We start from the raw sequence: 27161 nt of genomic DNA, 5'->3' as shown, positions 1-27161 counted from the left end.
TGTTTTTTGTTCTTCTGGTAGGACTTTGATAGCTCCTCATTGGAGCTTAAATCTCTTTCTGGGTTTACTGATTTTAGACATCTGGCTTATGCTTTATGAGATTTCCTCAGTTCTTTCAGCCTTTCTGCCCAATGCATTCTTTAATTCAGCAATTTTTATAATACCTTCTTTTTGTTTTATGGACACACGTCTTTTCAGACTTCTCTGAATATACCAGTTAGAAAGTATTTTTGAAGTCCGTGTTGCTTGAATTATTTAAAAAAAATTGTTTTTTAATGTTTATTTAATTTTGAGAGAGACAGAGACAGAACGCGAGTAGGTGAGGGGCAGAGAGAGGGGAGACACAGAATCCGAAGCAGGCTCCAGGCTCCGAGCTGTCAGCACGGAGTGCGATGCAGGGCTCGAACTCACAAGCTGTGAGATCATGACCTGAGCCGAAGTCGGACGCTCAACCGACTGAGCCACCTAGGTGCCCCTGAATTATTTAATCTAGGACTTCTATTTTCTGTTTGTTTATCTGGGTCTTTCTTATTCTGTTATAGATTGTCATCAAATGTCGGGTGATTCACATTTAAGAATGAAGTATACAGTTGTGTGGGGGTTTTGCTGTAGAGTGAGCTGACAGGAGGCCAGCTAAACTGGGGATCCTCATGCCAGCATGCAGAGAGCTGTGCTCTAGGGTGTCAACATCCATATCAACCACCTTAGTGAATCCCAGAAATTTGGTCCAGTTTAACTAGAGGAGAGTTCTCCACTCTCTTGTCCTCCATACCCCCCAACAGCATCCCCCTGCCATTGTAAATACTGTGCTATGTATGGGAGAGAGCAGGGCTGGCTCTGGGGCCTGTGAACTGCCTGTGAACTCAGAAGGGCCCCACGCTTGGCTTAGTGCGCAACTGTGGTTGCCTTGAAATTCTAAGTGTTTGAATAAGAGACCCTGCATTTTTGTTTTGTACTGAGCCCACTGCTAGTGGTGAGGGGGAAGGGGTTTGTGTAGACGACTTTCGAATGTAGACCTCCCATTGATCTTGTTTTTGGCTTCACTGACCCCTCCCTGGTTTCCACTGTACTCACCTTCTCCAAATCCAGATTCTTTGTGGATTTCTGCTCTGCAGGTTAACTTGTTTCCACCTCATTTCCAAACCTTGCCTAGCCTGGGTTCTGGCTTCTGTGTGTCTCCATGTGAGTGAACACCTTTTTAGCCCATTGTTGAAATTGGTTGACATCTCATTTTAACGTTTGTTTATTTTTGAGACAGAGAGAGACAGAGCGTGAGCAGGGGAGGGGCAGAGAGAGAGGGAGACACAGAATCTGAAACAGGCTCCAGGCTCTGAGCTGTCAGCAAGCACAGAGCCCGACGCGGGGCTCGAACTCACGAACCGTGAGATCATGACCTGAGCCGAAGTCGGACGCTTAACCGACCGAGCCACCCAGGCGCCCCGGTTGACATCTCATTTTGTTTCAATTTCCTTTCTATCTCAGTTGCGGATGTGTGCTGTTTACTTTCTGCTATTACCTTTTTTTAGTAGGGTCTAGAAAGAGAGGTGAGATACATTCATGTGCTCAGTTCACCATCTTGAACTAGAAAATTTTGTCCTACTTTGGTAATACTACTTATAATGCTACTAATAAAGCAAACAAAACACCCAATAAACATTAATTTAAAATATGAAAAACAAATTTGCCTTCCTAAAGGAATAATTTTGGTTACAGCTAGAAAAAAATGTGATTTGAGAGAATTCATAATTTTGCTTGGAGAAATAGAGATCTGAATTTAAGCATTGATTATTTTCATTACTTGAGCATGCCATACTTTTTTTAGCCTATAATGAAACCAAACACAACAGTTGACAACTGTCTCTGTTTTCTCTTATGGTTATTTTTCTGTCTTACAGAGGGTGCTGGATCTTTACCCTGGACGGGGGGTTCTGCAGCTAAACCTGGAAAACCAAAGGGAAAGAAAAAGCTTTCTTCTGTTCGTCAGAAATTTGACGTAGGTTGTTCTCCAGTAGATCTTGGTAACAACTGATTTAAGTGCTGGTGTGATGGAACGGGCTTTAGTTTTTAAATGAATCTTAAAATACTGGTAGTAGAGTTGAAAAAAAGGAGGGCATGATTTGGGGAAGAAAGGTGTTATTATATTTGAGGTTGACAAGAGTTTCAAAGAGTGTGAGTCCCAGGTGTCTGAATTTTTATAATTCTAGTTTGTTACTGCATAAATATTAATATGTTTTCATTAGTACCTAACGATTTTTTCATGACTCAAAAAGTATGCCTGTATTATTTCTCCTCTTAAATCTTTTTCGGGAATATTTCTTACATTGAAGACTTCTGTTCCAAGGCTCCAGGAGGCCTGTAGGTCTTTGGCAGGATCCTGGCGATGCCCAGCTAGGCCCTGAGCCTTTCGGAATCAGCAGAGAAGTCATGAAGGCATTTGGCTATAAAATTTGCAAACATTTTAGGATACATTGTTTTTTTCCTTTTGTATTTGGGGAACAATTTCCCAAAAGTCTTCCTTTTATAGGTTTGACTGGGTGTTGATAGCTTTATTGATTAACATCAACAAACATTCATTTGTACCTTTGCTCTGTGTTTTCTATCGATACTATTCAATATGGAGGGCATCGGTACCTCTAGAGAGGCATACCTTAGTTTAGAAAGGGATATTTGATAAAAAATACAGTTTTATACTTGGACAATGGAGAAAACAACCAATGTTTCTTTTATAATACAAACTTCAAACAGGGACAAGCCATTTTCGCTATTAAATCTTATATGTTGAGCTTAAGCAGGAGCTACCACTGATGATGGAGAATACAGATGGGCTGTCAGAGTCTACCAGAGGAGGCAGAGGTTTTAGGAGTGGAAACAGTTTGAGAAAAACTATTTTAAATAATTAGAATGACTATGTCTTAGCAAGATTCTGTGTTGAGAATTGTAAGTAGAGGATGATAGCAAGATAGTTTATACTATCTGGCATTCTCTTGGAATATCTGTTATTAGGTCTGTTATGTTGGTTAGCTACGCTTTTTTTTAGAGCTTAAACAAAGTATTACTATATATTTCTACTTTCAGAACCTGCTTACTTACAAGTATACTGAGAATGCTCTGAGTTGTTTGAAAATAGTTTTATATCTTCTCCTTTCCCCTAATTGTTATTTTTAGCACAGAGCCGTATATTCTGTGATCACCAAGGTATCAGTTGAATAGAATAAACTGCTGGGCATACTACCATTATTCCCCTTAATTCATGTCTTCATTATTGCTATGTAAGGGGTGTGAATCTGTGATTATTTGTGCATGAGTGACTTCTTTTTTTTTAAATCCAGTAGTATTGTTTTGGTGGCATTAATTTGTGGGAGCCCAAGTCCAATATATCGTGTCTTCTTACTTGCCACTGTGATGAATCATTTTGAAAAGTTTTCTTGCCCATAGCATAGATTCCAGCCTCAAAATCCCCTCTCGGGAGCCCAGCAGTTTGTGGCAAAGGATCCCCAAGATGATGATGAGTTGAAACTTTGTTCCCACACAATGATGCTTCCCACCCGGGGTCAGCTTGAAGGGAGAATGATAGTGACGGCTTACGAGCACGGGTTGGACAACGTCACGGAGGAGGCCGTCTCAGCTGTTGTCTACGCGGTGGAGGTTGGTTTGCTGGTGGCAGAAACAGTTTTACAGGTTGAATGTAACGAGCTTGTGTGTGTCGTTGAAAGTTGGTACTGCAAGAAAAGAATCAAAATATTACCGATGTCAGAATTGTCGTCATTGAAATTGTTTTCTTTTTTTCCCTCTTTTTCTTTTTCTCTCTCTCTCTCTCTCTTTTTTTTTTTCTTTCCAAGTAGGCTTCATGCCCATGTGGAGCCCAATGCGGGGCTTGAACTCATGATCCTGAGATCAAGACCTGAGCTGAGATCAAGAGTCGGACCCTTAACCGACTGAATCACCCAGGCACCCCGGAATTGTTTTCTTTTGAGGGGAAAAACACCTCATAGTCCATGCAGTTGCCTTCAGTTAGCTTTTCAGAGAGGCTCCTTACGGCATAACACTTTGGCGTGTTTTGGTGTTTAATTTGTTAACACCGGCACAGTTTTTAAGGAAAAAAATTGAGATTGAGAATCCTAACGATGAAAATCACTGTTTTTTGTTGTGTCCCAGCATTTCAGGAGCATTAGACTTGGTGTCTAAACAGTAGGATCCTTCTCTCAGCCCACTCATTTATCCATTCACTTTATTCACTTCGTTATTTGCCAAAATACGCATTGGGTTCTATAGTGCACGGACATGTCAGGTAATACTGGGTAATTCTTCCAGTACTTGGGGCCTCCCGTTTCCTCACATGTACCTCAAAGATTATAATCGCTATCTCATGAAGTTACACACATTTAATAAATTCAGTGTGTGGAAATTACAAATTGTATCAGGAAGGCCTGGATATGAGATTATCTTACTGGTATAGTTGAAACAGGTGATCCTGCCTCACCTGTTATTAATGGCAGGCTGGGATCAGCTCTTTTTATTTTCACAGACACTTTCTATCCCTTATGTACTCGGCTCTCATAAAGAAGCATCAAATACCTAATTTTCGGTTTATTTCCTATATATCTGTTGTGTATGTGACTTTTGAGAGAGCCATGGTTCTTTTATGGCAGGATTCTAGTAGATTGGGCATTGTAGCCAATAAATCTGACATCTTGGAACTGTTTGTCCTATTTTAAACCAGGTTTCAGGGTCGTTTGCCTCCTTTTAGAAATTTTATGTATTTATTTTTGTACTTTTATTTAAAACCGTCTGAAAATCTCTTTTGAGAGAGGAGTCAATTTAGAAACCATAAATAACTTTAATAAATTTCATGTAGAGCAAGCACCTATTAAATAGAACCAAATAAAAACAACGCATCTCTCTCTTTCCCGTACCTTCCTGCTCTGATGTGGTTCTGTGGCCTTTTGGTGAACTTTGGTTCCACCACATGCTAGCCTGTCTCATGTCTCCATCCGCTAAATGCTAGGAAACATTTTTTGGTCAATGGAAGTTTTATGATTTGCTCTTAAACAGGAGTTCATGTTCTTTTTCTTTCCTTTGTTTTTACAGAATCACCTTAAAGATATATTGACGTCAGTTGTGTCGAGAAGGAAAGCTTATCGGTTACGTGATGGTCATTTTAAATATGCCTTTGGTAGTAACGTAACCCCACAACCATACCTGAAGAATAGCGTAGTAGCTTACAACAGCTTAATAGAAAGGTATATGAAGTTTCTTGTGGTTTTGCATCCATCCTTTCTAGCTGGTACACTACTATTATGTGTTAGACCACTGTTAAATAATTGTGTTTCTGTCAGTCTAAGGTACCTTTGAGAGCAGTGCAGTTCTATTTTAAGTTGCATCCTTGCACGATAACTAGTGAATTAGTTTGGTATCGCTTGTCACAAGTGAGGGCGCAGAGTTTGGCTGCCGCATGTGGTTATGCAAGCGCCCCGGGCCCACTTTCTCAGGTGGATTGGAGCGGTTCCCCGAGGTGAGGAGTTCCGAGGGCTCGTAAGGGGCAGCACCTGCTTGGTCGTGGAGGCGGGCTTTCAGTCAGAAGCACGGCCTATGATTGTTGGGTCAGGGTTGGGTATCTTGATGGCGGGAGGAGGGGTGGGAGGTGTTCCTCCAGGTTCTGTAGCTCTACCTTGAGAGGGTGGCCTGTGTTGGGTGTCATCAGGTTGTTCTTGGCATGCTGGTGTGCAGCCTGGTCCCTGCCCCCGTCTCTGGGCTTCTTCCGTCCACGTTCCACGGAGGGTCTCCCAGGACTTCTAATGTCCTCAGTCTTCGCTTTACGAGATGACCTGGATTACCTTTCTTTTCATCCGTGTGTTGTCTGCTTTCAGCCCTCTACTTCCTTTCTGCCTTCCCTACAAATAATGTAGTCCAAATTTTAAGCCCTTTGGGAAAGAAAAAGCAGTGATGTAATGTTCTTTGTGGTAACTGAAGTGACTGGGTTTCTCGGAGCGCTCGTTAGCTGGTTGGTGAGGGAGATGACAGGGAGGTACAAGTTCAGAGAGAAAAGTGTGACCTGGAACCTGGTGGGAGTGATGATAGTGAAGAACTAACAAGAAAGGAAGGGAGGAGGTGTGGTAGGGAAGAGTGTAGGGTGGGAAAACCAAGAAGAGAGTTGGGCACGGCCAAGAGTGTTGACACCACATGGAAAGGGGTCGTACCAGTGCCTACTTCATGGCTGAAAACCTTGAGGTGGCTCACAAGGCCCATTTTGAAGAGCATCCTCTTTTTTTTTTTTTTTAAGTTTATTTATTTATTTTGAGAGAGGGCGAGGGAGAGCGTGAGGAGGGAAGCGGGCAGAGAGAGGGAGCAAGAGGGAGAGAGACAGAATCCCAAGCAGGCTCCACACTGACAGCGCAGAGCCTTGGCACGGGGGCTCGAACTCCCAAACCATGAGATCGTGACCTGAGCCGAAACCAAGAGTCGGATGCTTAACCGATTGAGCCACCCAGGCGTCCCGAAGAGCGCCATCTTAAATTAGGTTCACTATTTATATTTAGATTGTCAAATGTGAAGATTTCTATTCTCAGTCTCATTCAGGCATGTCTGTGTAGGAGTATTTGTTCTCATTTGTAAGTCCTCCTTTTCTAGAAGAAAAACCCAACCGACAAAGTGGGTGAATGCTGAGAGCAGCGTCTGTGACCCTGCCAGGCCTCCCGAGCTTGCCCCCTCGCCGCTGGCCTGCCCCTGGAGGGCGACTGGCTCCCTGTCACTGCTTGTTTGCCCAACAGGGCCGCCTTTGTCCGGTGCTCACCCCCACGCTTCTACCCGCCTGTGCGTTCGTCTGAGCTGCCTCCTCACTGTTGTTTTACCTTCTGGGTGTTCTTCGAAACTGTACAGGTCATCTCCTACTGTATCGGGACACACCAATTATGCCCGACTTCCCCGCTGATACTGTATCTGGGTCCTGTTTTGGGAAACTGGCAAGATTTGGATTTTCTTCATCCTCCGTTTTTGCCTGTTGCTTATTCTGCGCTGTGTCTTCTTGCGTGTAATTTTTCAATCCTGTTGTCTCCAGTTACATGTATCTTCCTCTCCCAAGTCAGTTTTTCAATTTCATTCTCCTTTAGTTAAGGTCTTTTTTCTCCCCCGCTCCTGACTAGAAGCATTTGAAGGGCAGGAAACAATTTTGGCCCAGCATCCTGAGCTTAATAAATATTTCAACATTGTGGGGAGAGGAGTGTAAATTTAGTTGCTCTACATTTTGTTTCCAGCCTGCCAGATGGGCTGCCTTTAAAAATTAAAATTACAGGCCACTCACGTAATATACTAGCTAAAAAGTAATTTCTAATTGGGTTTTTAATTATTTTTAAGATATTTTTGCGAGATGTATTAAAAGCCCATTGCTATTTTCGTTATCCGCTTGTCTCGTTCATAGTTATTGGGAACGTTTTGAAAATACTTTGTTTTCAGTCCTCCAGCCTTTTCTGCTCCTTGTGCGGGTCATAACCCGGCCTCTCACCCGCCTCCTGATGACGCCGAGCAGCAGGCCGCCCTCCTGCTGGCATGCTCTGGGGACACTCTGCCTGCCGCTTTGCCTCCAGTCAACATGTATGACCTTTTTGAAGCTTTGCAGGTAAAACTCTTGGCTCCTTAAGGTGTACCTAGATTTATGGATAGGTTCAGAGTTTCTTTAAGTTTGCAAAGATACAAAGATATTCAGTAGCTTTTCCTCTTCTTGGCTTTTTGGTTTTCAGTTTTTATTGTTTGTTATTTATCTTTTTTAAGTCACTTTACTTATTTTGAGAGAGAGAGAGAGAGAGAGAGAGAGAGTACATGAGAGCAAGTGTGGGAGTTGGGGGAGAGAGAGGTGCCCAAGCCCCAACGTGGGGCTCAGACCCGCAGAACTGTGAGATCGTGACCCGAGCCGAAATCGAGAGCCGGACGCTTAACCCACTGAGCCACCCAGGTGCCCCTGTTGTTTGTTATTCAAGCCATTAGTACTACCATCATTTTTCAAATCCGGGGCCCACACCTCCCTCCTAACTTACCTCTCCCAGCCCCCACTTGCCCAGTGAAAAAGAAAACGGGAAAAAAGAAATCCTCTTGTTCCCGCTCCTATTTCAGAAGCTCGTCATTTCTTTGTTTTCTTGTTCCCAGTTGGAGCTTCATTAGGCTCTGGCTTGTAGCTTAGAGGTTGGCGTGTGAATGTTTCGTTGATGTAAACCTTACTTTTTAATTGTGCGTGTCGGGAAGAGGGATATACCGAAGCGTAACGGGAGGCACGCTACTGTTTTAATCGCAGGTACACAGGGAAGTCATTCCCACACACACCGTATATGCTCTCAACATTGAAAGGATCATCACGAAACTCTGGCATCCAAATCACGAAGAGCTGCAGCAAGACAAAGTCCACCGCCAGCGCCTCGCAGCCAAGGAGGGGCTTTCGCTCTGCTGAACGAGGGTGACTTGAGGGTAGGGGGGCCTCAGCAAATTCATTGGTTATTGAGAATTGAATGTTTTGGGGGGTCCACATTTCAAGACTGAAGTGTGTGGTGTAAATATAGCCTTTCCTGTGGAAATGTGGCACTGAGTACCTTTTGCGTTGCTACTGTGAAGCCGTTCATACAAATCTGACTTTGATAATGACCCATATGTCTGTATGTCTGTATGTGTTCCCAGTTATGGGAGTGAGCACTGAGAAAAAGTCTGTGCCGGGAATGATGTTTTTAGGCATCTGAGAGGCATCTGAGGCTTAGTATCCTTGGGTCTGCATGTGAGGTAGATGACATCCTAGAACAAAGAAGCCGTTATAATTTAGTCCCCGTGATCAGCAGGACATCTGTGTGTTCAGTGACAGCATATACTCTGTATCTGGCAAGCCTAAAATTTCTGCCTTTCTCCTGAAGAACTGTGCTCTCGCATTTTGGTTGAAATAACCTACACAGTGTTAAAAATCATATACCTCCTTTAGTGACCGGTTTAATTTTTTTAACAGATTTAGGTAGCTCCCTAAAAATTCATTATAACTCCGTAGAAAATAGGACTTAGAAATGCTGTGCTGTTAGACAAGATAAAGTCCTTTCTTTGCATTAAAAGCCAAAATAAAAACTCTGGAATGTAATTGACCTTATGAAGTTTCTTCTCAGAACTTAAGTTTCTTTTACAGTTAATACGCCCAAAGACTTTTATTGGTAGTTTCACCTGTTGATTATTCCTATAGAATATATTTTAAGAAGCCCACGTAAACATACGGGATTTATACTTAGAAACTCCCTAATTCCTATGAAGTATCTGTTCCTCTCCTTTCAGATGGTAAAGGGAACACAATTTACATCTGGCAGTGTTACTAATAAGAAAGTTTGTTTTTTTAGAGGTGATGCTTTTTACTAAAGAGAAGGTGTTGGTGACTATATTAGAATGTACAGATGGGTTGTGTAGGCCTAAGTAATATACGTACAGATATGTATACCTGGTTCAATATTTGGATCTATTTGGTTGTGTACTTGAAATGTGACAAATAAACCTTTTGGGAGAAAACTTCCCTTTCCTGTGTTTACTAAAGGAAACGTATAAGGAATACTGCTTTCCATTGAAGTATGAAAAGCCCTGCTTTAGGAGACCTTAGCAGACTTTTAGAGGGATGTACTAGATGAGAAAGATTAAAAAACAGGTTCCAACTTAGGTGTGTCATTGCTTGCTTTTCTTTTTTTTTTTTTTTTAAGGTTTGAGAGAGAGCAGGAGCAGGGGAGGGGCAGAGAGAGAATCCTAAGCAGGCTCTGTACTGGCAGCACAGAGCCCGACACGGGGCTTGAACCCACAACCCTTGAGATCATGTCATTTCTTTCCTTTTGGAATGTGTAGACAAAAAGAAAAAAAAAAAAATAAACAGCTTAGTTTCAGTTCTCGGCACAAGTCTGAAAAGGCCTTTTTTAGATAATTTTCAGGTTTAGAAGAATTTGGACTGATACCTAGCTGAATGTAGTGGTTTTGTTTTGAGCCATCCATATGCCGGGAACTTAATGCGGAGCATGTGTTAAATTTCATGGAGTCCTTACGTGGAGAGGCAGCTGGGAGCCGCAGCCACGTCCTGCCGCCCATCGCAATGGCAGCGTCCGTGGGCGGCCCTGGCTCTCACCTCTACGGTCACCTCCTCTGGTGGGACCACAGGACGCCAGAGGACTCCCTTTGCCTCGTGTTTCCGGCCTACGTGAAAATCTGCTTTCTGTGCCAGTTTTCCTTAAGAATCACTTTGTGAAGCGGAAAGATGGGGTTGAAGGTAGAGGGATACTTAGGATTTGAAAGATTTGAACACCTGTGTCCCGCCAAAGGCTAGCTTCCACTCCAGCAGTGTTGCCAACTGTGGGATCCCGAGTGAAATTGTGACTGCTTATTCCCAAGCATTTAGAAAAATAACTGTCAATGAGGAAAACGCTGTTAGAAACCAGGTGATTTCAGGGGCACCTGGGTGGCTCAGCTGGTTAAGCGACCGACTTCAGCTCAGGTCATGATCTTGCAGTTTGTGAGTTTGAGCCCCGCGTCGGGCTCTGGGCCGACAGCTCGGAGCCTGGAGCCTGCTTCGGATTCTGTGTCTCCCTCTCTCTCTGCCCCTCTCCTGCTCACGCTCTGTGTCTGTCTCTCAATAATAAATAAATGTTGAAAAAAAATTTTTTTAAAAAGAAACCAGATAATTTCAGACTTAGAATAAAGCTTATTTTTCCTGCAGGAGTTTCAGTAATTATCTTTCATATATAGGTGTTATCACTGCAAAACCAGGTTTGATAATGCCCACCTTACTTTCTACCCAGAGTGCTGGCTTAGCACACATTCTTATAACCTTGAACACCCTCTGCTGTGATCAACCAAGCACACGTTCCTCGGCACTCACCCCCCAACACCCCACCATTGCCTGAGGTTCCCAATTGGACCTCACAAACTTCTAAAGGATTACTCTTTGACCATTAGGTAAATGCCTGTGTTCCCTCACATTTTTTGGCTCCTGCCAAAATGCCTCCAGGATGTAGAGTAAGGGTAAGGAAGCTTGGTTTTAGGGGTCAGACTTAAATGCTGTGGCCAACAGATTGGGTCAGCACTTGATTCTGATGGCTTAAAAAAGGAAAAGTCTGGAGACTTCTTAGAGAGTAGACCACTACTTCTTTGAATCTATGGGCATGGTAGATTGTCAAAAGTAATTTAACTAAAAGCACACCAGGAAAGGGCAGGTAGGTTCTTCATGCTTTCATTTTTAAAGAAATTTGTGAAAACTAAGTTTTCTGATCTGCTCCTCAACTTGCTAGCATGTCTTCACCCATTTAAGATCAATATCCCTTTATGGATTTCCTTCACGGGATTTGGTAGTGTACCATCCCCCAGAACATCTGAAACATGACTGAATGAGGAAAAAAGCTATTTATGCCAGGCCTCCCCCCAACTCCCCACCCCTGGACTTTTGAGTTTAAAACCACATGTTATCATTTTTCTTCCCTGTCTTCAGACACCAACATTTATATTGCCATCCCATGAACAGACACTGTTTTGATTCAAGGATATTCCACACATACACCCCAGACCGGAGAATATAGCATAAAAGATAGTTTGAAATGTGACCTTTCACAATGCTAGAGGTAAATAATAAATAAAAGCACCATAGCCTATTGTCTTTATTATCAAAGTTTATTGTTGGGGTCAATTTTCTATCTACCGGGGAGTACAACTATGTCTCAATATGTGCTATAGTAATTCTAGGGTAATAGCCTTTCTGCAAAATAGTTGTACTGGGACTCTGTTAAGCATAGATCATAATTAAGTCAGTGGAAGAATGAGCCCAGAAAAACCCTGACAGTAGAGCCATTACTCTAGGAAAGTTCCAGTGCTATGCAACCTGTAAGGCATCATCTCTCAGCTGATGATGAGACTCAAGAAGATGTTGGTGGAATGAAATAGGAGTTGAACCCATTTTCTACTCTTCTCTGCAAGAAAACTATGGCTCCAATGCAAGAACCCAAAATTAGATCTTATAAAATCATTTAGGCTCCCAAGGCAAGTAAAACAGGACATAAAGAGGAAAGGGCCAGGGACCAGGGTAGTGGAGGATAAATTAAGTGGAAGTGGAGGGGAGGGAATGGAAACTTCTGGAATGGAAAATAGCTGTATTTAGATGCCATTTGAGACAACAAATAATACAGTACAGGTGAAAGCAAATGGGGAACAATTCCAATATTCAAAGTTAGTCAGATATACCAGAAACTAAGTGAAGTTTCCTACCTTGGAGGAAAACTGGTTTTAAACAAATGACAAAGGTGAGTCACTAATAGGAAAATGAGTACCTGAGTAGAAATAGGTGTTTCAGGATGCCAAGAACAGTAGAGTATATAAATGAGCAGAGTCTACCAGAAGGAAAAGTGGTTATGGTAGCCTGTTATTCAGATCAGACATTGGAATGACATTTCTGGCAATGGCTTTGTCCAGAAGGTCCTGGCATATTTTTTTGTAGCATAGATAGCTCGGAATGTTTTCGCGACACTCAACTTAGGTGGGAATGCAAATTACTAGAATGTAAAAATTCAAAGACCTCCCATCTATTCCCGCAGGGCAGAAGGAGATTAGAAGTCTTGAAACAGCTGTGGCTAAAGGCCCACGTCCTCTCATACCCTTGTGATCAAAGTATTAAAGAAACCAACAAGTATCCGATGAGTCAATGAGCCTTGTACCATGTAGATAGCAGATAATTTATAGTGACATCTTCTGCAGGCAGCCTGAGAAACAGAAGAGCTTGTACACTAACTGCTGCCCCATCATTAAATATAATGACACAGAGGGCCACCAAAGACCCTAAAAAATTCTAGCTGCCAACCAGATTGGGAAGAGAAATACAACAGCATAGTTTCCTAACCTGCATCTTCCACTCTAACCTAGTTCGTCTGTGGAAAAGCCATCTGCTGGCACCAGGCCAGTATGCCTGAATTTTATCATTAGTATCTCATTTTTCCAAAAGAGGAAATGTGTAAGTAGCAGGTGTACGTATGGGACTCGTTTCTACAAAGCCTTCTTTGCAGTCTTGACCTGTGTGGGGACAGGTTCTACTCTTGGAAGCATTTTTAAAGGCAAAAGAAAACATTTACTTGAGGTTTTCTCCACAGAGAGGACATCAGTGGAATTGGGCCCACAGGAGTCTCCTGTTGGTGTTGAACAAACGGTCTCTTCTCCAGGAACAAATACCTTTGTTCATTCATATTTACAGGTTTCTTTTGATGGACACATGGATTAATCTCTAAAACAAAAAATGGGGCAGAAGCAGTTTCTTCCCTAATCATGTCTCTGCTGAAATCAAGGGTCCTAGACTTTTCTGACACGTGGATGTGGGGCGGGGGTGGGCTATGTCACAGGACAGGGTGCACAGTCCAGACATGGGGTTGTTCCAGCCCCCCCGGCCTTCTGCTGCTCCCTGTGCGTCCACACTTTGAGGAATCTTCTTGAGGATTTTCCTCTCACCTGTTTCAAACAGTTCCAATTGCTGGAAAACAGAGAGAACCTAAGTGTGAATCAACCCTTGGATTTTAGAAATCGTATACATTTTAACAAACATGATTATTCCATTAGTCAGATTTCCAAATAGATGAGGAGAACCAGTTTTATGCCCATCTGTCCACTATTAAATCTCCTGTTTGCTGAGAATCCCTAACTGCTTCTATCGCTTCCTCGGTTCACAAAAGGGCAGCTGAACAGAGAACCGGTGGTCATGATGGTCAGAAGGTCATGGTTGATATCGGACGTAAATGCCTATCTTCACAGCTGCAGCCTCGCCCTGTCTTTTCCCTTTCCTCTTCTGGTAGCAAAGAGCTTAGAAAATTAAAAAAAAAAAAAAAAAAAAAAGCGCAAAAACGTTGTTTAACAAGGAGAGGGAACAAAAACACAAAGTAAAATAAGACAAGGATTAACAACTCACTAGAATATTCAAAGTTTGACCATGGTTAGCAGAAGAAGGCTGAATTCATGGAGGGGGAGGGTAGGGGACATGAGAGGGACAGAAAAAGCAATTTTGGCAATTTGAATTTAACACTGAGAACCCCTCCTCGACTCCACCGTTCTACGAGGGGTCCCAGAATCACAGCGGGGTTCGGCAGCATGAGTACGGTTTGACTTGAGGGCAGGGGAGGAGACCTACGTCCCTCTTGCACTTGCACGGCGAGGAGTGAGGGGACAGATTTCGGTTAGCATTTCCCTTGGAGGAAAAAGCAACTGGGATGGGACCCCTTAGTTACGCTGTAAAAGGAAGAAGACACGTCAAGACGGTTTGGGGGCCTCTGTAAAGGAAGGAATGACCTTCTTCATACTAACCGTGTCTAGGGAAAAAAATTAATTGACAATTAGGGAAATGAGAGCAAGAGGGTAAAATGAATGGCTTGCTCCTTCTGCAGGTTTCCCGCTGTGCCTGGCTGGCTGTTCTCTCCCAAGGTGTGGGTGCTGGGGGGGTGGTACGTGTTAAGTTCACATCCTCTAGAGCTGTTAGTCCCCGCCCCCCACTTCCCTCTTGAAGCTGCCCTTCTACAGTCAACTCTGAAAATTCCAGACCTTTTGCTCTCAGTCCTCAGACCTTATTCATGGTAGTCTTGGCTATGTGCCCTGTTTTCTTTTCTTTCTTTTTCTTTTTTTTTTTTTTTTTTTTCGTGCCGGATTCAATTTAGAAATATATCCTTCCGGACATCAGTGGACAAGCAATTACTGCAATTGCTCCCGCCACCCATGTGAAGGTCATTATGAGAATCAGATAATGTTTTAAAACTCTTTTGAACTCCTAGGGAGAAGCAGACCTACGCTATCGTTTTTCTGTGCCAAGTGGGCTCCCGAGCAGACCACGCGAAGTCTGGGCGCGGAGGCCCCAGCGCCCAGTGCTCTCCCCGTACCGCCGGCCGACCCCGGAGGCCAGCGGAAGGGAGCACAGCCGCTCCAAGCGTGTCAGATACACACCCCGGCCCTGACGTTCCCCGGGATTTATAAGGGGAAGGAAAAAGCTGGCTCTTCAGATCAAATTCTTTGCGGACTGAGCAACGTCAGACAGACCACGCTCCTTCAGGCCCAAATAATCTGAACATGACAGCCCTCAGATTCAGTGTTCTGGCAGCTCACTCCTTGTGGGGAGGGCCAGGCCTCAGAGCAGAACACCCACAAAGTAAGCCAGGCAACGGCACTTGGACCTAAAGGAGAGCTGACGGCCTCTGATCCGTGGTACGGCAGCCCAGGCTTGAGAGTTCTCGAAGGCACAGAAAATCACGGCAAGGGGGAAGGTGTCCGTGGAACACGAACAGGCCTGTCCGTGAAGGTGCGGGGCGTGTGCGTGTGCCTGCGGGTTACCTGGGCTCTCCCCTCAGCGGTCAGTTGCCCTCTGGCGCGCTCTCGGTATCGCATTCTCTGGGTCCCTCCCCTCCTCCCGGCAGCTCGCTCTCGATCTCCCACAGGACGTCGTCTTCGTCTTCCAGATTGCTGGAGATGTGGCACTTCTTGAAGCCCTGGACGATGGATTCGCTGGAGATGCTGTTCCACGCGACCATGACCCACTCCAGGAAGAGGCCCAGGGGCGGCTTCTTGGCGTTCCCGGTGGGGCTCAGCGCCAGGTTCCCGGCCAGGAGCCAGTTAGAGTACTGGGCCCGGACGCTGTCATTGAGCGGCTTGTAGACCACCACGTCCAGCACCTGCAGCTGTGAGGTCAGGCCTCCGGGGATGATGACCATGTCGGTGTTCATGCTCTCCATGGAGCTCTTCACGGAATCCGTGGCGTGGCCGCGGAAGCCGTTCAGGATCAGCATCCCTCGCTGCTTGGGCGCTGCGCCGGTCCTCCGACGCCACACCACTTCTAACCAGTCCTGCATCAAGTCCTCCGTCATCCACCCGTACCGGTGGCAGCGGATCTCCATCCCGCTGGGGAACTTCCCGGGGGGGATGTACGTGCCCCTCAAGATGATGTACGGGGGCAGCTTCCTCCCGTCTGCCAAGACACCCAGCATCGCCGTGATTTTCAGCTTCTCCCTGCCCGGCGTCTTGACCAAGACGGGCTTCTCGCCCTGGTTGTCCACGGTCACCCGCGAGGGCACCTCTAGACAGATGGGCGTCTCGTCGGCGTTCCCCATCTGCGCCACCTGGTAGTCGTGCGCCCTGCGCAGGGCCAGCACGCTCCGCTGGTAGGTGACGAGCTTCTCCGTCAGGTCTTCGGGCAGCTGCTGGGGCACCGGCACCTTATGCCGCAGGGACAAGTCATACCTCCGCATCATTCTTCGACACCAACCCAAGCTGGCTTTGAACCCCTTCTCCGGAATGTTCATTTCCTGGGCGATCTCGAGGGCTTTCAGCTGCATGGCCTCCCTGGTGATAGGGTCCCCTTTGGCCTGCATGTACCTGACGTACTCGGCCACGCGCTGGTCCACCAGGGCAAAGCGCCCGTTCTTGGGGCCGCGGAACGCCCGCCGCATGGCGTGGGCATTCTGCAGCTGCGGCTTCACTTTGCGCCAGTCCCGAACGTTCTTTTCCAGCACTCCAAACTGCTTGGCAGCCTGGCAGTTGTTGGTGCTCTCAGCATATTCCACCACCATGAGCTTGAACCCCGCGTCGTAACTGCGCCGCATGCCCCTGCTGAACTGAAACTTCCCGGCAATATCGTCCGCCGAGAGGTCGTACCCCGGGAAGCCCATGGCCATGTAGAAGGGGTACCCCTCACTCCACTCGGGCAGCTCCGTGAGGTCCCGAGGCAGGCGGAGGCCAAAGCCGTCCAGGTGCTGTGGCTGAGGAAAGTGGGGGGTGGCGTTCATCGGACCCGCCCAGTCCGGGGGCTTGACGTCAGTCTCTTCATTTTCTAGGAGACAAACAGGGAGGGGCGAATACAACGACAGTAAGAAAAACGCCTTCTGGCCTATTCCGATTTCCTGGGTGAAAACGCTAAGAATACCTTAATCTGAGGTTCACCCAAAGGAGGCCCTTTAGTAACAGATGACGTTCCCCTAAGTCCTATGGATTGCCACACCTACTTCCCACAATACCTGTGTATCGCTACTCCTTCTTTGCAGGTGGAGCTACAGAAGTGAAGTAATACATCAAGGGAGCTGAGCTACGAAGTGCCAGAGCTGGGACTTGAACACGGGTACCAAACTTGGATCACACGATCATTTTGTGGGCCACGCTTTGGTCAAAACGGTTTTTGTGGGCACGAGAAGCCAAATGTAACCCATACAGCAGGTACAGAATTTAGATGCACTGCTAAAGGGATGGCCTGACTCACGTCCCTTACGCCAAGAAAATCTATAGCAAAAGCATACTTCGTCCCCTCACACCAATGTCAGAACTTCTATATTTACAAAGTGGTCGCAGAAACTGAACAGGACTTGGGAAGATAGCGTGTCTCACCCAAACTGAGATGCCATCAGTTGCAAGATACACCATGGGAAAAGAAAAAAAAAAATGCCATCAGTTTTAAGAGGGGTTCTCAATTTCAGAGATGTTAATGTGGTGGGCGGGGGGAAACATGTCTTAGAATCAGTGAAATATGGCATTTCACATTCTTCCCTATAGAGAGAAGGTGAATAAAATCACTGGCTGCTTAGAAGCTGTATTTGGCCAACCGTTCTCCTAACTATGTTGTTGATAAAGGGCCCTGTGCCTCTCAGACGTACCTACTCACACATGTACTACAGCTGCTCTTGCTTTTTCTATCCAAGAAGAGATGGACAAGAAACCAGGGTAAATCGCCCCGGCCATGTGCTTTGTCCCATTACTTTCCTTAGTCCTCAAACGTATATGGTGCGCTACTGAGGTGGCCTCCTTCACCCAGCATGTGCACAGGACCAAACGCCATACGAACTTCAATTTACTTCATGCGCGTACAAGGTTGCACGTTGAGACTTATTACCCACTGCTGACGGAGGAAGAAATGGAGGCTCAGAGAGGTGAATGAAGTGGCCTAAAGTCACACAGCGCTAGAAAGATTTTGAACATCCAAAGCCCATCATCTTTCTGCCTCATAACCTTGCCTCAACTCTTAAACACCCCACACGAGGTACATGGAGACTTAAAGTCCAGGTTCACAATGCTCCCACTGGGTGGATGCTGGGGTGATTTCATTGTAGTACCTGCCAAGGTTCCTCCTTGGAGCTGCCATTCATCAGAATTCTGAGACTCCTCGTCACCTTCCAACCGAGTGATCATGTCTGGCTTAGGGAATGGGAATTCTGTTTATAGGAAATAAAACAGGTAATAGCTGTGTGTTCCTGCCTTGGAGCCCTGCCAAAATCAGTACTTTACGCTACTTAAGGAATCCCTCCCCCACCCCGACACACACACACTCTCTCCACGTGGAGGTGTACAAAAGCCAGGGGGAAAGGGCTGAGGGGTAACGAAAGAAAAAACATGATAGGAAAGAAGTCGGTCCAAGGGAATTTAGGGATCTCTGCTAATGAGGGCTGGTGCTAGCAACGACAAAAACAACTTCATGTAGCAGGATGCAGTCCCTGACCTATTGAACCTTCTGGTACCTAGACGAGAAACTAGGAAATCCCTCCAGCTGGTTACATTCTAATGATACGGATCATCAATGCTGGGAGGGGAACGAGGATTCTTTGGGGCTGAGTTCCCAAGCGTCTGAGGCCGACGGGGTAACAATGAAGTCTGCCTTCCCTCCTGAGGAACATATGAAACACAGGCCCAGATCTGTGGTGACATTTCTTAGGTTAGGTCTTTTTTTTTTTTTACGCGAATGCCTAGGTCGAGTGAGGATGGTTCTGAGAGCTGGCGCAAGTTGCTGAGTAGATGGACACAATGTTTATATCCTGCCGAAGTCAAAAACAGGAAATCAAATGGGCACAGGCATTGAGGGGACAGAGTCCAAGTTCAGGAGAAAGGGATGTTGGATACACCAGAGAAGAGACATGGAAACAATTCTCTGGGCTCAGAGCTTCCAGGAGACAAAGAAAAAACAAAGCTTTACCCAGGGACAGGACAGTTTCATAATTCATCCTCATGACTTCCCGGTAGAGGGCCTTTTGTTGCTCCGTCAAAACTTCCCACTCCTCATCGGAAAAATATATGGCCACCTCATCGAATAGGGCCGGCACCTGGAACAGGGAACAACTAATAGGCATAAGCAGACACAGACTCACACACCTTCATCTCACAGGGGAGGGGCTCCGACCGGGGGACACGGTCCATCCACACTCACTAGGCGAGTGGAGGCACAACAAGGACACAGCACAGGTCCCGCACGCCCTGCTTAGGGTCGCTTACCGCCTCGGTTCACGGAGGAGGAGAGCAGCACCCTGAGAAGAAAACTCCCCAGCAGTGATCACCAGATCGGGACACACGCTGCAGGGCCAGCCGATCTGGGCTCAGCCCCGGCTCCAGATTCAGGAGCAACTGCCCCCAAGTAAAAACCCTGAGGCAGTTCCCCCCCCAAAATACACACACCCAGCCACCCCCTGCCCTCCCCCAAGTCACAGATCCCTGGCCCGGCATAAGGGTGGGGGGGGGCAGCTCCTGGGCACCGTTCTCCATTTCCTGGGGTTCCAGCTCTAGCATTTGACTCAGAACCCAAAGCCCAGGGAGGAGCCAGTGAGAGAGGGGGCCTCATCCTGCCTTTTCCAATCTGCAAGAGCAAGAGTAGGAGGAGAGGAGAGCTAATTAGAGCTTAAATTTATGTAACGAAACAGCAGAGCAAACTAGTTTGCTCTGATGCCTAGACCTTCGGCCAAGGACAAAGGCGGCTCTCCTTCCCTCTCCCCACTGACCCCGCTCCCCCACCCCTGTGGGAGGGGCCGGGCCACCCAAACCAACCTCCTCTTGTTTACTCGACTCTGCTCTTCTTTTTGCCATGTCGTTTCTTTCAGTCATGAAAAATCCCACTCCAAAGTTCATCATATTCGGCGGTAAGAAATCACTGGGCCGGGGTTTCAGGATTACTGCTTTCAAAGCTATTCCCCGGGGCCGAATCCAGAGCCTGGGTGATCATGAGACTGCTTTTTCACCAGCTTAGGAAATTAGCATCTGCCCAGTGTGTAGCTTCTTCAGGTGTCCGGCCATCAGTCACTTGGACACACTGGACTTTCTCCTAATTCCCCAAGTCCATGTCCTCCCTTCCCACTCACAGCACTCTACAAGTAGGGAGTACTTCCCAGGAAAGGCTGTGTCTGCTTCATCTGTTTTCCCCGACAACCTCATTTCACCAAGGAGGAAACGGGCTCGGAGAGGCCTTGTTGCTACTGTAAGTCACACAGCCAACAAATGGCAGGGTTGAGATGTGGACCTAGCACCGTCTGAGTTCAAGGCTCTAGCTCCTACAAAGAGCAAAGTGGCCTCCCTGGCGACCAGCCCTTCACTCTCCCCTACCTCCGCGCTCAGTGGTTCTCAGCGCTTGCTGTTTCCTGAGCAAACCATTCTTTTTCCTTTCGTGTCCCCCCCACATGGCTCTCCCACTGCCTCAGAGGTCCTCCCCATTCTTGGCTTGGCTGACACCCACCCACCCACCTTCCAAGACTTAGCCCAGATGTGCCGTTCCCTGGGAAGCTCACCCTGACGTGGGTTGTGCGCCCACTACACATCCCTGTGGCACCCTGGGCTCCACACTACGGTGGCACTTAACACAACGCAGTATTCTCTTGGTTTACTTGTCTGCTTCTTACAGTAGAATTCAAGCTCATTGAGGGCAAAACCTATGTTTATTCCATCTCCCTAAACTTAGGACACTTCTTGTAGATAGTAATCACTTAACAAAGTATTTTTTAAGTTTATTTATTTATTTAGAGAGAGCCAGAAACAGTGTGAGCAGGGGAGGGGCAGGGAGAGAGGGAGAGAGAATCCCAAGCAGGCTCCTCGCCATCAGCACAGAGTCCGATGCAGGGCTCGAACTCACAAACCACAAGACCACGACCTGAGCCGAAACCAAGAGTTTGACCGGCTGAGTGAGCCACCCAGGTGCCCCCAAAATGTATATGTGAATAAAAGATTTAAGCAAACGATATCCAAATGTCCTTTCTCTTGTTCCACTTAGAATAGTTTCAAATACTCATTAAATTCAGTCTCTTACGAAACCAAGCTTCCTCTTTGGAGTAAGTGTGAAATACTAGGAGGTAAAAAGGGATGAATCTCCAGGCTTTCCTCAGACCTTCATCAATCTGGAAAGCCTGTCAGCCAGGAATTTTCCACCCCACCCCTTCTCACTTCCCAGCCTTTTGAACAACTCTCCTTTTGGCCTTTTCTCTCCCTAGGAAATTCCAGATCCAGGCCATACCTATTTATAGTCCCTTTCCCTTTGCTGATAAAACGGGACACGGGACTGGTTACGCCTGTCATTTCAGAGGGGCTACCGACACTCACAGAAGTAAAACGTCCTAGGCCTGGTAAAAATCTCAGGAGCCCCAAAGTTGTAAGGTGGCTGGAGGGTGACTGGTGCCAGATTCACGTCCTCATATTTCTGGCTGAGCCACAGAGGATCTTCAAACAAGCCCACATTATACTCCGAGACGCACAGTCCAGTGGCTTAGAAATTCTCCTCACAGCAACCCTCTGTGAGAAGTGAGCGAGCCTTCAGCCAGGCCCCGTGGCGCAGGCCTCCTCTCTCCCCACAGAGGCTTTTTATCCGGCTGAGCACAGCAGAAGGTAAACAGGGCCTGCCCCGGGCAACACTCCGAAGTCGGGAGGCCCTTTCTTGGCCTCACAGGTAGGGACCCTCCATCCCTGTCCTCCTCCCTTCCCTCAGAAGACCCAGGATGCATCAGATAGGTGTTCTTCCTTCGGCTTGCAGGTACTGCCCTGCTCTGCCGGCAAGTGGGCATTCCAGAGCCCATCTCCAAGGGGAACTGTCAGGAAGTACCTACACCCCGCACAGCCGCACGCTGGCGAAGCTGTGTAACGAAGGTCTCAGAGCAGACGGCCGTTACCAGTGCACGAGAGAGCATCTGCGCGGGGCACTCCCTCTTGCGTGTTGAAATAATGATCTTATTGAATCCTTGAAGTAAGAATAAAGAAATGGGAATCACTACCCCACTTCTATGGGTGAGGAAGCAGCTGCTAAATGACTTGCCCACAGTCACAGAGTCAGAAAGTCTGACTCCAGGGGCGCCTGGGTGGCTCAGTTGGCTAAGCGTCCAACTTGGGCTCAGGTCACGATCTCGCGGTTCGTGAGTTCAAGCCCCCGCATCAGGCTCTGCGCTGACAGCTCAGAGCCTGGAGCCTGCTTCGGATCCTGTATCTCCCTCTGTCTCTGTCCCTCCCCCACTCGTACTCTGTCTCCCGAAAATGAATAAACGTGAAATAAATAATAAATAAATAAACAGTCTGACTCCAAAGCCCAGACTTTTTCAGCAGGCCACTTAGCACGCAGACTGTAGTGAGCCTTGGCCCTCGCGAGAGAGACGGGCAAGGGACCTGTCCCGCAGAGCTCGTGGGGAGAGAACCACACCCCTCAGCACTGCTCACCACGCCCTCTGGCTGGCCGGCCCGGGGCCTGCCCTACTTCTCTCACCTTCTCTGCTTCCAGCTCCGGGAGCTGTTCCAACTCTGCACAGGAGCGTTCCTCTCGGGTGCTTCTGTTCCTGCTTTCCCCGTGTCTGGGGTGCAAGCTCTCTCTCCTCCCTTGGCCAGTGCCACTTATGAACGAGACTCAGTTCAGGGTACATTCCTCTTTTTCTCTACTTGAAACTCTATTTCTATTCCAATTCTCCTGTGGAATATTATCCTGATAGACAGCACAGTTCTTATGTTGGAAAGGCTTTTATTGATCACCCTAACACAATTCTCTACAACCAAAATACATATTTAAGGAACAGATTCATTTCTTTTCTTTCCCTAGTTCAATGCCCTAGAACAGGGTTTTTCAACATCAGCACTACGGACATTTTGGGCCAGATAATTCTTTGTCATGAGGGCTGTCCTGTGCACTGGAGATGTTTAGCAGTGTCCGTGGCCTCTCCCCACGAGATGCCTAGTAGGATCTCCCACTCCCCAACCCCCACCCAAATCGCAAGAGCCAAAAACGTCTCCAGATATTGCCAAATGTCCCCAGGAGGGAAATGGGCCTGGGAGCCAACCTGCCCACTGCTTAAGACCGGGTCCATGCTTGCCCCCTGAGCAAAGCCTCTTGAGTTCTCCAGCTGAATGAGACCCTGCTCTTGAGCTGACTTCACCCACTGCACTCTGAATATTGTACTATGAATTATGTTCACTTCCCCACCTTCCTCGCGAGACCGGCAACTCCAGGAGACTAGGGATCTCGTCTTAACACCACCACTGTGCTCAATAACCGCGGACAGGGGGCAGACTGCCTGGAGGCCACAAAAACCAGCCCCCCCTCTTCCAGCGACCTCCTTCCTTCCCAGCTAAGAGTGGCCTTCGCCTTGCTCCCTTCTCACTGTTCCGACAACACTTAAACGTCCACCTTTACTGCACCCATTTTCCAAGGTTCTCCATGCTATCTAGAGGTTCTGGGTTGGCCAATTTAGCCTTAAAGCCCAGGGTTTCTACTGCCTTGAGGTCTTGCTGCAGGCTAAATGGGACTGACTCCTGTCCTCGAAGGTCTCCCCAGCTGCGAGGATCGGAACTAGAGAGGCGGTGGGGGTGAGCAGAGAACACAAAAAGAAAATGGCAGTGCAGCCTACAGAGCCCGACTGAAAACCCAGAGCCTGGTGGTGCATTGTGTTTCATCGAGGTATGACACACATACAATAAAATGCACTGCTTTTAAGGGTCCAGCTTGAGAGACATTTATTTTTTTAAGAACACGTGTCAGCGTACATGTGTAACTTTGGGGCAAAGTAGATAACCTCTCTGCTCCCCAGTTCTCTTGTGCGGGAGGGGAGCTGGACCGGACATTTGGGAGAGCCGTGTTTCTGTGAACACCAATCTCCTACTGGAAACAAAGGAATAGAATGGATACTGATAATGTTCATACACAGGACTCGCCGGAGAAAAGGAATGCAACTTGTTGCATATTTAAAGTTTTTACCATTCATGCCTAAATGTCATGATGTCCGGGATGTACTGTGAATAATTATACATGATTATAAGGATAAATATCTCTTGCACTTACATCACTCCCCCCCGCCCCCCACCCCTGGGGTGTCCAGAAGTGCCCCGGGCACAGGCGCGCTGAAGCCTGTTCACTTTTCTGGGGAGGCTTCTACAGCTCTCTGGTGCACGAGCAAAACCTGGCAGGCCCCAGGCAGACGGGCGGGGATTAGGATGGGCCACGCTGCATTTATATTTTTATGAATTTACTCTAATTCTATCACACGCTTCTGTTTGGATATGTTCCATATTCTGTGCTGCCTACCACCCCAATCCCTCGATTCGGGCAGGTTGATAATGCCGCTCTCCTGGGTGTGCTATCACAAGACGTCCTCACACAAAACCGACTGAAGCTCTCCTCCTGTCAGCTCAATGCCCCAAGTCTTTTTAAAAAGGTTCCCTTCAGGGGCGCCTGGGTGGCGCAGTCGGCTGAGCGTCCGACTTCAGCCAGGTCACGATCTCGCGGTCCGTGAGTTCGAGCCCCGCGTCAGGCTCTGGGCTGATGGCTCAGAGCCTGGAGCCTGTTTCCGATTCTGTGTCTCCCTCTCTCTCTGCCCCTCCCCCATTCATGCTCTGTCTCTCTCTGTCCCAAAAATAAATAAACGTTGAAAAAAAAAATTAAAAAAAAAAAATGTTTTAAAAAGGTTCCCTTCAGCCAGCAGTGGGTGTGAAAGACTCTCTCCTTCCCAAACTTCAGTGACGTTCCTCTGGGCCCTCTTCCCTACCAGGCCTCCATGGGGGCTCCCCTCCTGTCCTCGGCCTGCCTGGCCCAGTTTTAGCAAGAAACCTGCTTTACTTTACCTTAGAAAGATTCCCCCACCTTTGACAGCTGATCACCCTAGTCTGCCTTTAGCAAGAATCCCCCTATTCTTGATGTCCCATCTTAGTAACTTTTCACCCACTCTGGATCCCTGGCTGGAAATCCCTGCTTGTCTCACTGTATTCAGCGTTGAGCCCCAGCTCTCTCCCACTGCAAGAGTCCCGACACCCATCTCAACAGTCCCGACCCATCTTCCTTACCGTCTTCACAAGCGTCAGAGTAATTTTTTCTTTAAGAGGTCAGCGAACATGTAGCTGGCGTCTGCAACGTGCCTGGCGCTAAGTAAAACGTAGGCGATTCAGGGGCACAGGAGAGAGGCAAGCCTCTCAGATTTCCAGTCCGAACGACAATAAGCCACATGGCTGAAGAGACTGTTCCCACAACCAGCTCCATTCTTCACAGTGCCTTTTAAAGCCACAGGACTGTTTTCTCAGGAATGCAAACATACCGGGCTGGGCTGGGCTATTTTTACTTCCTATGCTTGACTGAGGAGGAGACTTAAAACAAGCCTGGCTCCCAGACCTCTCCTCACAGCTGTGTGGACCCATCTTCCTACTTACCCAACCACCTTCTGAGCAGATCCGGACTTTCTGCATATCTGTGGGGCCATCCTCCAGTTCCCGACTCTGAATCTCTTCTTCCTCTTCTTCTTCTTTCAGGGTCAAGTTGAGAGTGTAGGCTGTGGAATCCATCTCTGCAAGCAAGATTCAGTTGAGAAAAATCAGGCACTAGTGTGAACTCTCCGAAGCCTGGGATGGGGGTGCCTGTGCAAACCTCTTATCCCCAAGCACTGTTCAGGCTGGAGTAAGGGAAGGAAGAGTCAGGCCTGGGGAGGAAGGGCTTTAGGAAAAGCACCAGGAAGCTGGAAGGTGGCATATTAATTATGTTAAGAGGGGCTGCAGGCAGATAGCATACCTGACTGCCTTCATATATTAAAAAGGCTACCTGTGGAAGAGACCAGACTGGTTCTGTAGAGACCCAGGGGCAGAACGGGCTGGTGGGTAAACATTCCTGGGAGAGGTTTTAAGAGTGCTTTGAAAGGCAGAACTTTCTCACAGCCAGGGCCACCTGAACGTGAAATAAGCGGCAGGAGAGGGGTGTTAGCTTCTTTACCAACGAAGATGTCCGAACACAGCCCGGACACTTGCTCAACTGGGTTCTCCCTACAGGCCAGTTAAGCACCTGGAAGTTGGCTGGCCCAGAATACCCATCACCTGGATTTTCCAAAGCTAAAGATTTTGTCCATGAGCCGGTTCAGAAAGTAGTCATTCTGCCTTAGGAGATTTTCCAAACCCGAGATTCAGTGACACACAGTGAGGTGTACGCCTGGATACCCGAGAAGGTGCAGAAATCTGTTAGGGCCCACCCCCACCGGGAAATGCCTCCGTGGCGAAAAGAATATTCTCTTGGGTCCAGCTGTAGGCCAATACAAAGGGCCGCGCTCCTGCCCTCTAGGGGCGCGGGCAACTCCTAGGTGTGGAGTGAGTGTGCATCTTGTGGGCCGCATCCTCCCGGGCTTCGAAAGAAAAGATCCTTCCAGAGTTCAGTGTGCTTCTTCGGTATTGCCAAAGGGGACGGGCGAACACGGCAAGGCTAGGTCAGGGGCGGGCGGAAAAGGCTTCAGACCGCCGGAGCAGGGGCCCAAACTTGCCGCCGCCACCCCCGCCCTCTCCCGGGCAGGAGGTGGGGGCGGAGGTGGCACCGCCCCGCAGCAAAGGTGCCCGCGGCGAGGTGCCCGCGGCCAGGGCCGCGGCCGCCGCCGCCACCGCCCACCCGCCCACGGCCCCGCGCCCCGCCCGCAGCCGCCGCGCCCCCGGGCGCGCTCGGATATCTCCAGCCATCTTGTCCCATTTCCCTTTCTCCGCGGCCCCGCGCCGGGAGCGCTCCCGCCGCCCCCGGCTCCCGCCGCCCCCGGCCCGCCTCCCCGCCGGGCCCCCTCCCCGTCCCCGGCGCACCTGCCGGGCGGCCGGAGCCGGCGCCGCCTGCCACCAGGCGGGCCCGCAACAAAGGCGACGGCGGCCGCCGCAGCTGCAGCCTCGCGCCCCCGCCCCTGCCGCCGCCGCGCAGCCCCGGAGCCGCGGGAAGGGCCGCGCCGCCCCGGGCCTCCGGCCCGCCGCCCGCGCGCACTCACCGAGCGGCCGGGACGCGGGCCGGGGCCGCGGGAGGAGACGCCGAGGGCTCCGGCCCCGCTGTCACAGCGCCATCCCTGCCGCCTCTCCGGCTTCCCGTGCGCGCGGCCCCTCGGGAGGGAGCGGGGAGGACACGTGGTGGGAGGAGGAGGGTCCGGCCGCGAGCTGAGGGTGTTGGGAGGAGAGGGGAGGAGCGCGGC

At 48.3% G+C, this 27161-nt stretch overlaps 2 protein-coding genes and 1 non-coding gene across 11 annotated transcripts in view; 1 reads left to right on the top strand and 2 right to left on the bottom strand.

Annotated features, from left to right (window-relative positions):
• TADA1 (transcriptional adaptor 1) overlaps positions 1–15328 on the top strand; it is a 23133-nt gene extending 7805 nt beyond the window's left edge. Inside the window, exons 4-8 of one of the 2 annotated variants that reach the window (XM_043568679.1) lie at positions 1896–1993; positions 3436–3645; positions 5089–5240; positions 7450–7612; positions 14775–15328. In XM_043568679.1, coding sequence (XP_043424614.1) covers positions 1896–1993; positions 3436–3645; positions 5089–5240; positions 7450–7612; positions 14775–14954 — 803 coding nt within the window. In that variant the 3' untranslated portion in view covers positions 14955–15328. Of the gene's footprint in view, positions 1–1895; positions 1994–3435; positions 3646–5088; positions 5241–7449; positions 7613–8281; positions 9517–14774 lie in introns of those variants that run through there. The other variant, XM_043568680.1, reaches the window with a different exon arrangement.
• On the bottom strand, positions 11631–27161 carry POGK (pogo transposable element derived with KRAB domain). Of its 8 annotated transcripts, none has more exons than XM_043568671.1 (7): positions 26964–27161; positions 25393–25526; positions 19786–19948; positions 18944–19070; positions 18090–18188; positions 15328–16819; positions 11631–13489 (listed from the first exon to the last, which is right to left on the bottom strand). In XM_043568671.1, exons 2-6 carry the CDS (start codon positions 25440–25442, stop codon positions 15348–15350), a joined length of 1911 nt encoding a protein of 636 aa, XP_043424606.1. In that variant the 5' UTR covers positions 25443–25526; positions 26964–27161; the 3' UTR covers positions 11631–13489; positions 15328–15347. The 8 variants fall into 8 exon arrangements, with proteins under 8 accessions (XP_043424606.1, XP_043424609.1, XP_043424608.1 ...); XM_043568674.1 differs by lacking the exon at positions 19786–19948 and adding an exon at positions 25778–25900 and having other exon boundaries at positions 26964–27142; XM_043568673.1 differs by lacking the exon at positions 26964–27161 and adding an exon at positions 26788–26900.
• LOC122476640 lies at positions 24062–24194 on the bottom strand. Its single transcript, XR_006295564.1, has one exon. It is a non-coding gene; the product is annotated as a small nucleolar RNA SNORA52 (small nucleolar RNA).

The sequence above is a fragment of the Prionailurus bengalensis genome, chromosome E4 (assembly GCF_016509475.1).
Source record: "Prionailurus bengalensis isolate Pbe53 chromosome E4, Fcat_Pben_1.1_paternal_pri, whole genome shotgun sequence".
In the NCBI taxonomy this organism is placed as follows: domain Eukaryota; kingdom Metazoa; phylum Chordata; class Mammalia; order Carnivora; family Felidae; genus Prionailurus; species Prionailurus bengalensis.
The sequence above is the reverse complement of the archived record's forward strand: the minus strand, read 5'-3'. Positions and strand labels throughout refer to the sequence as shown.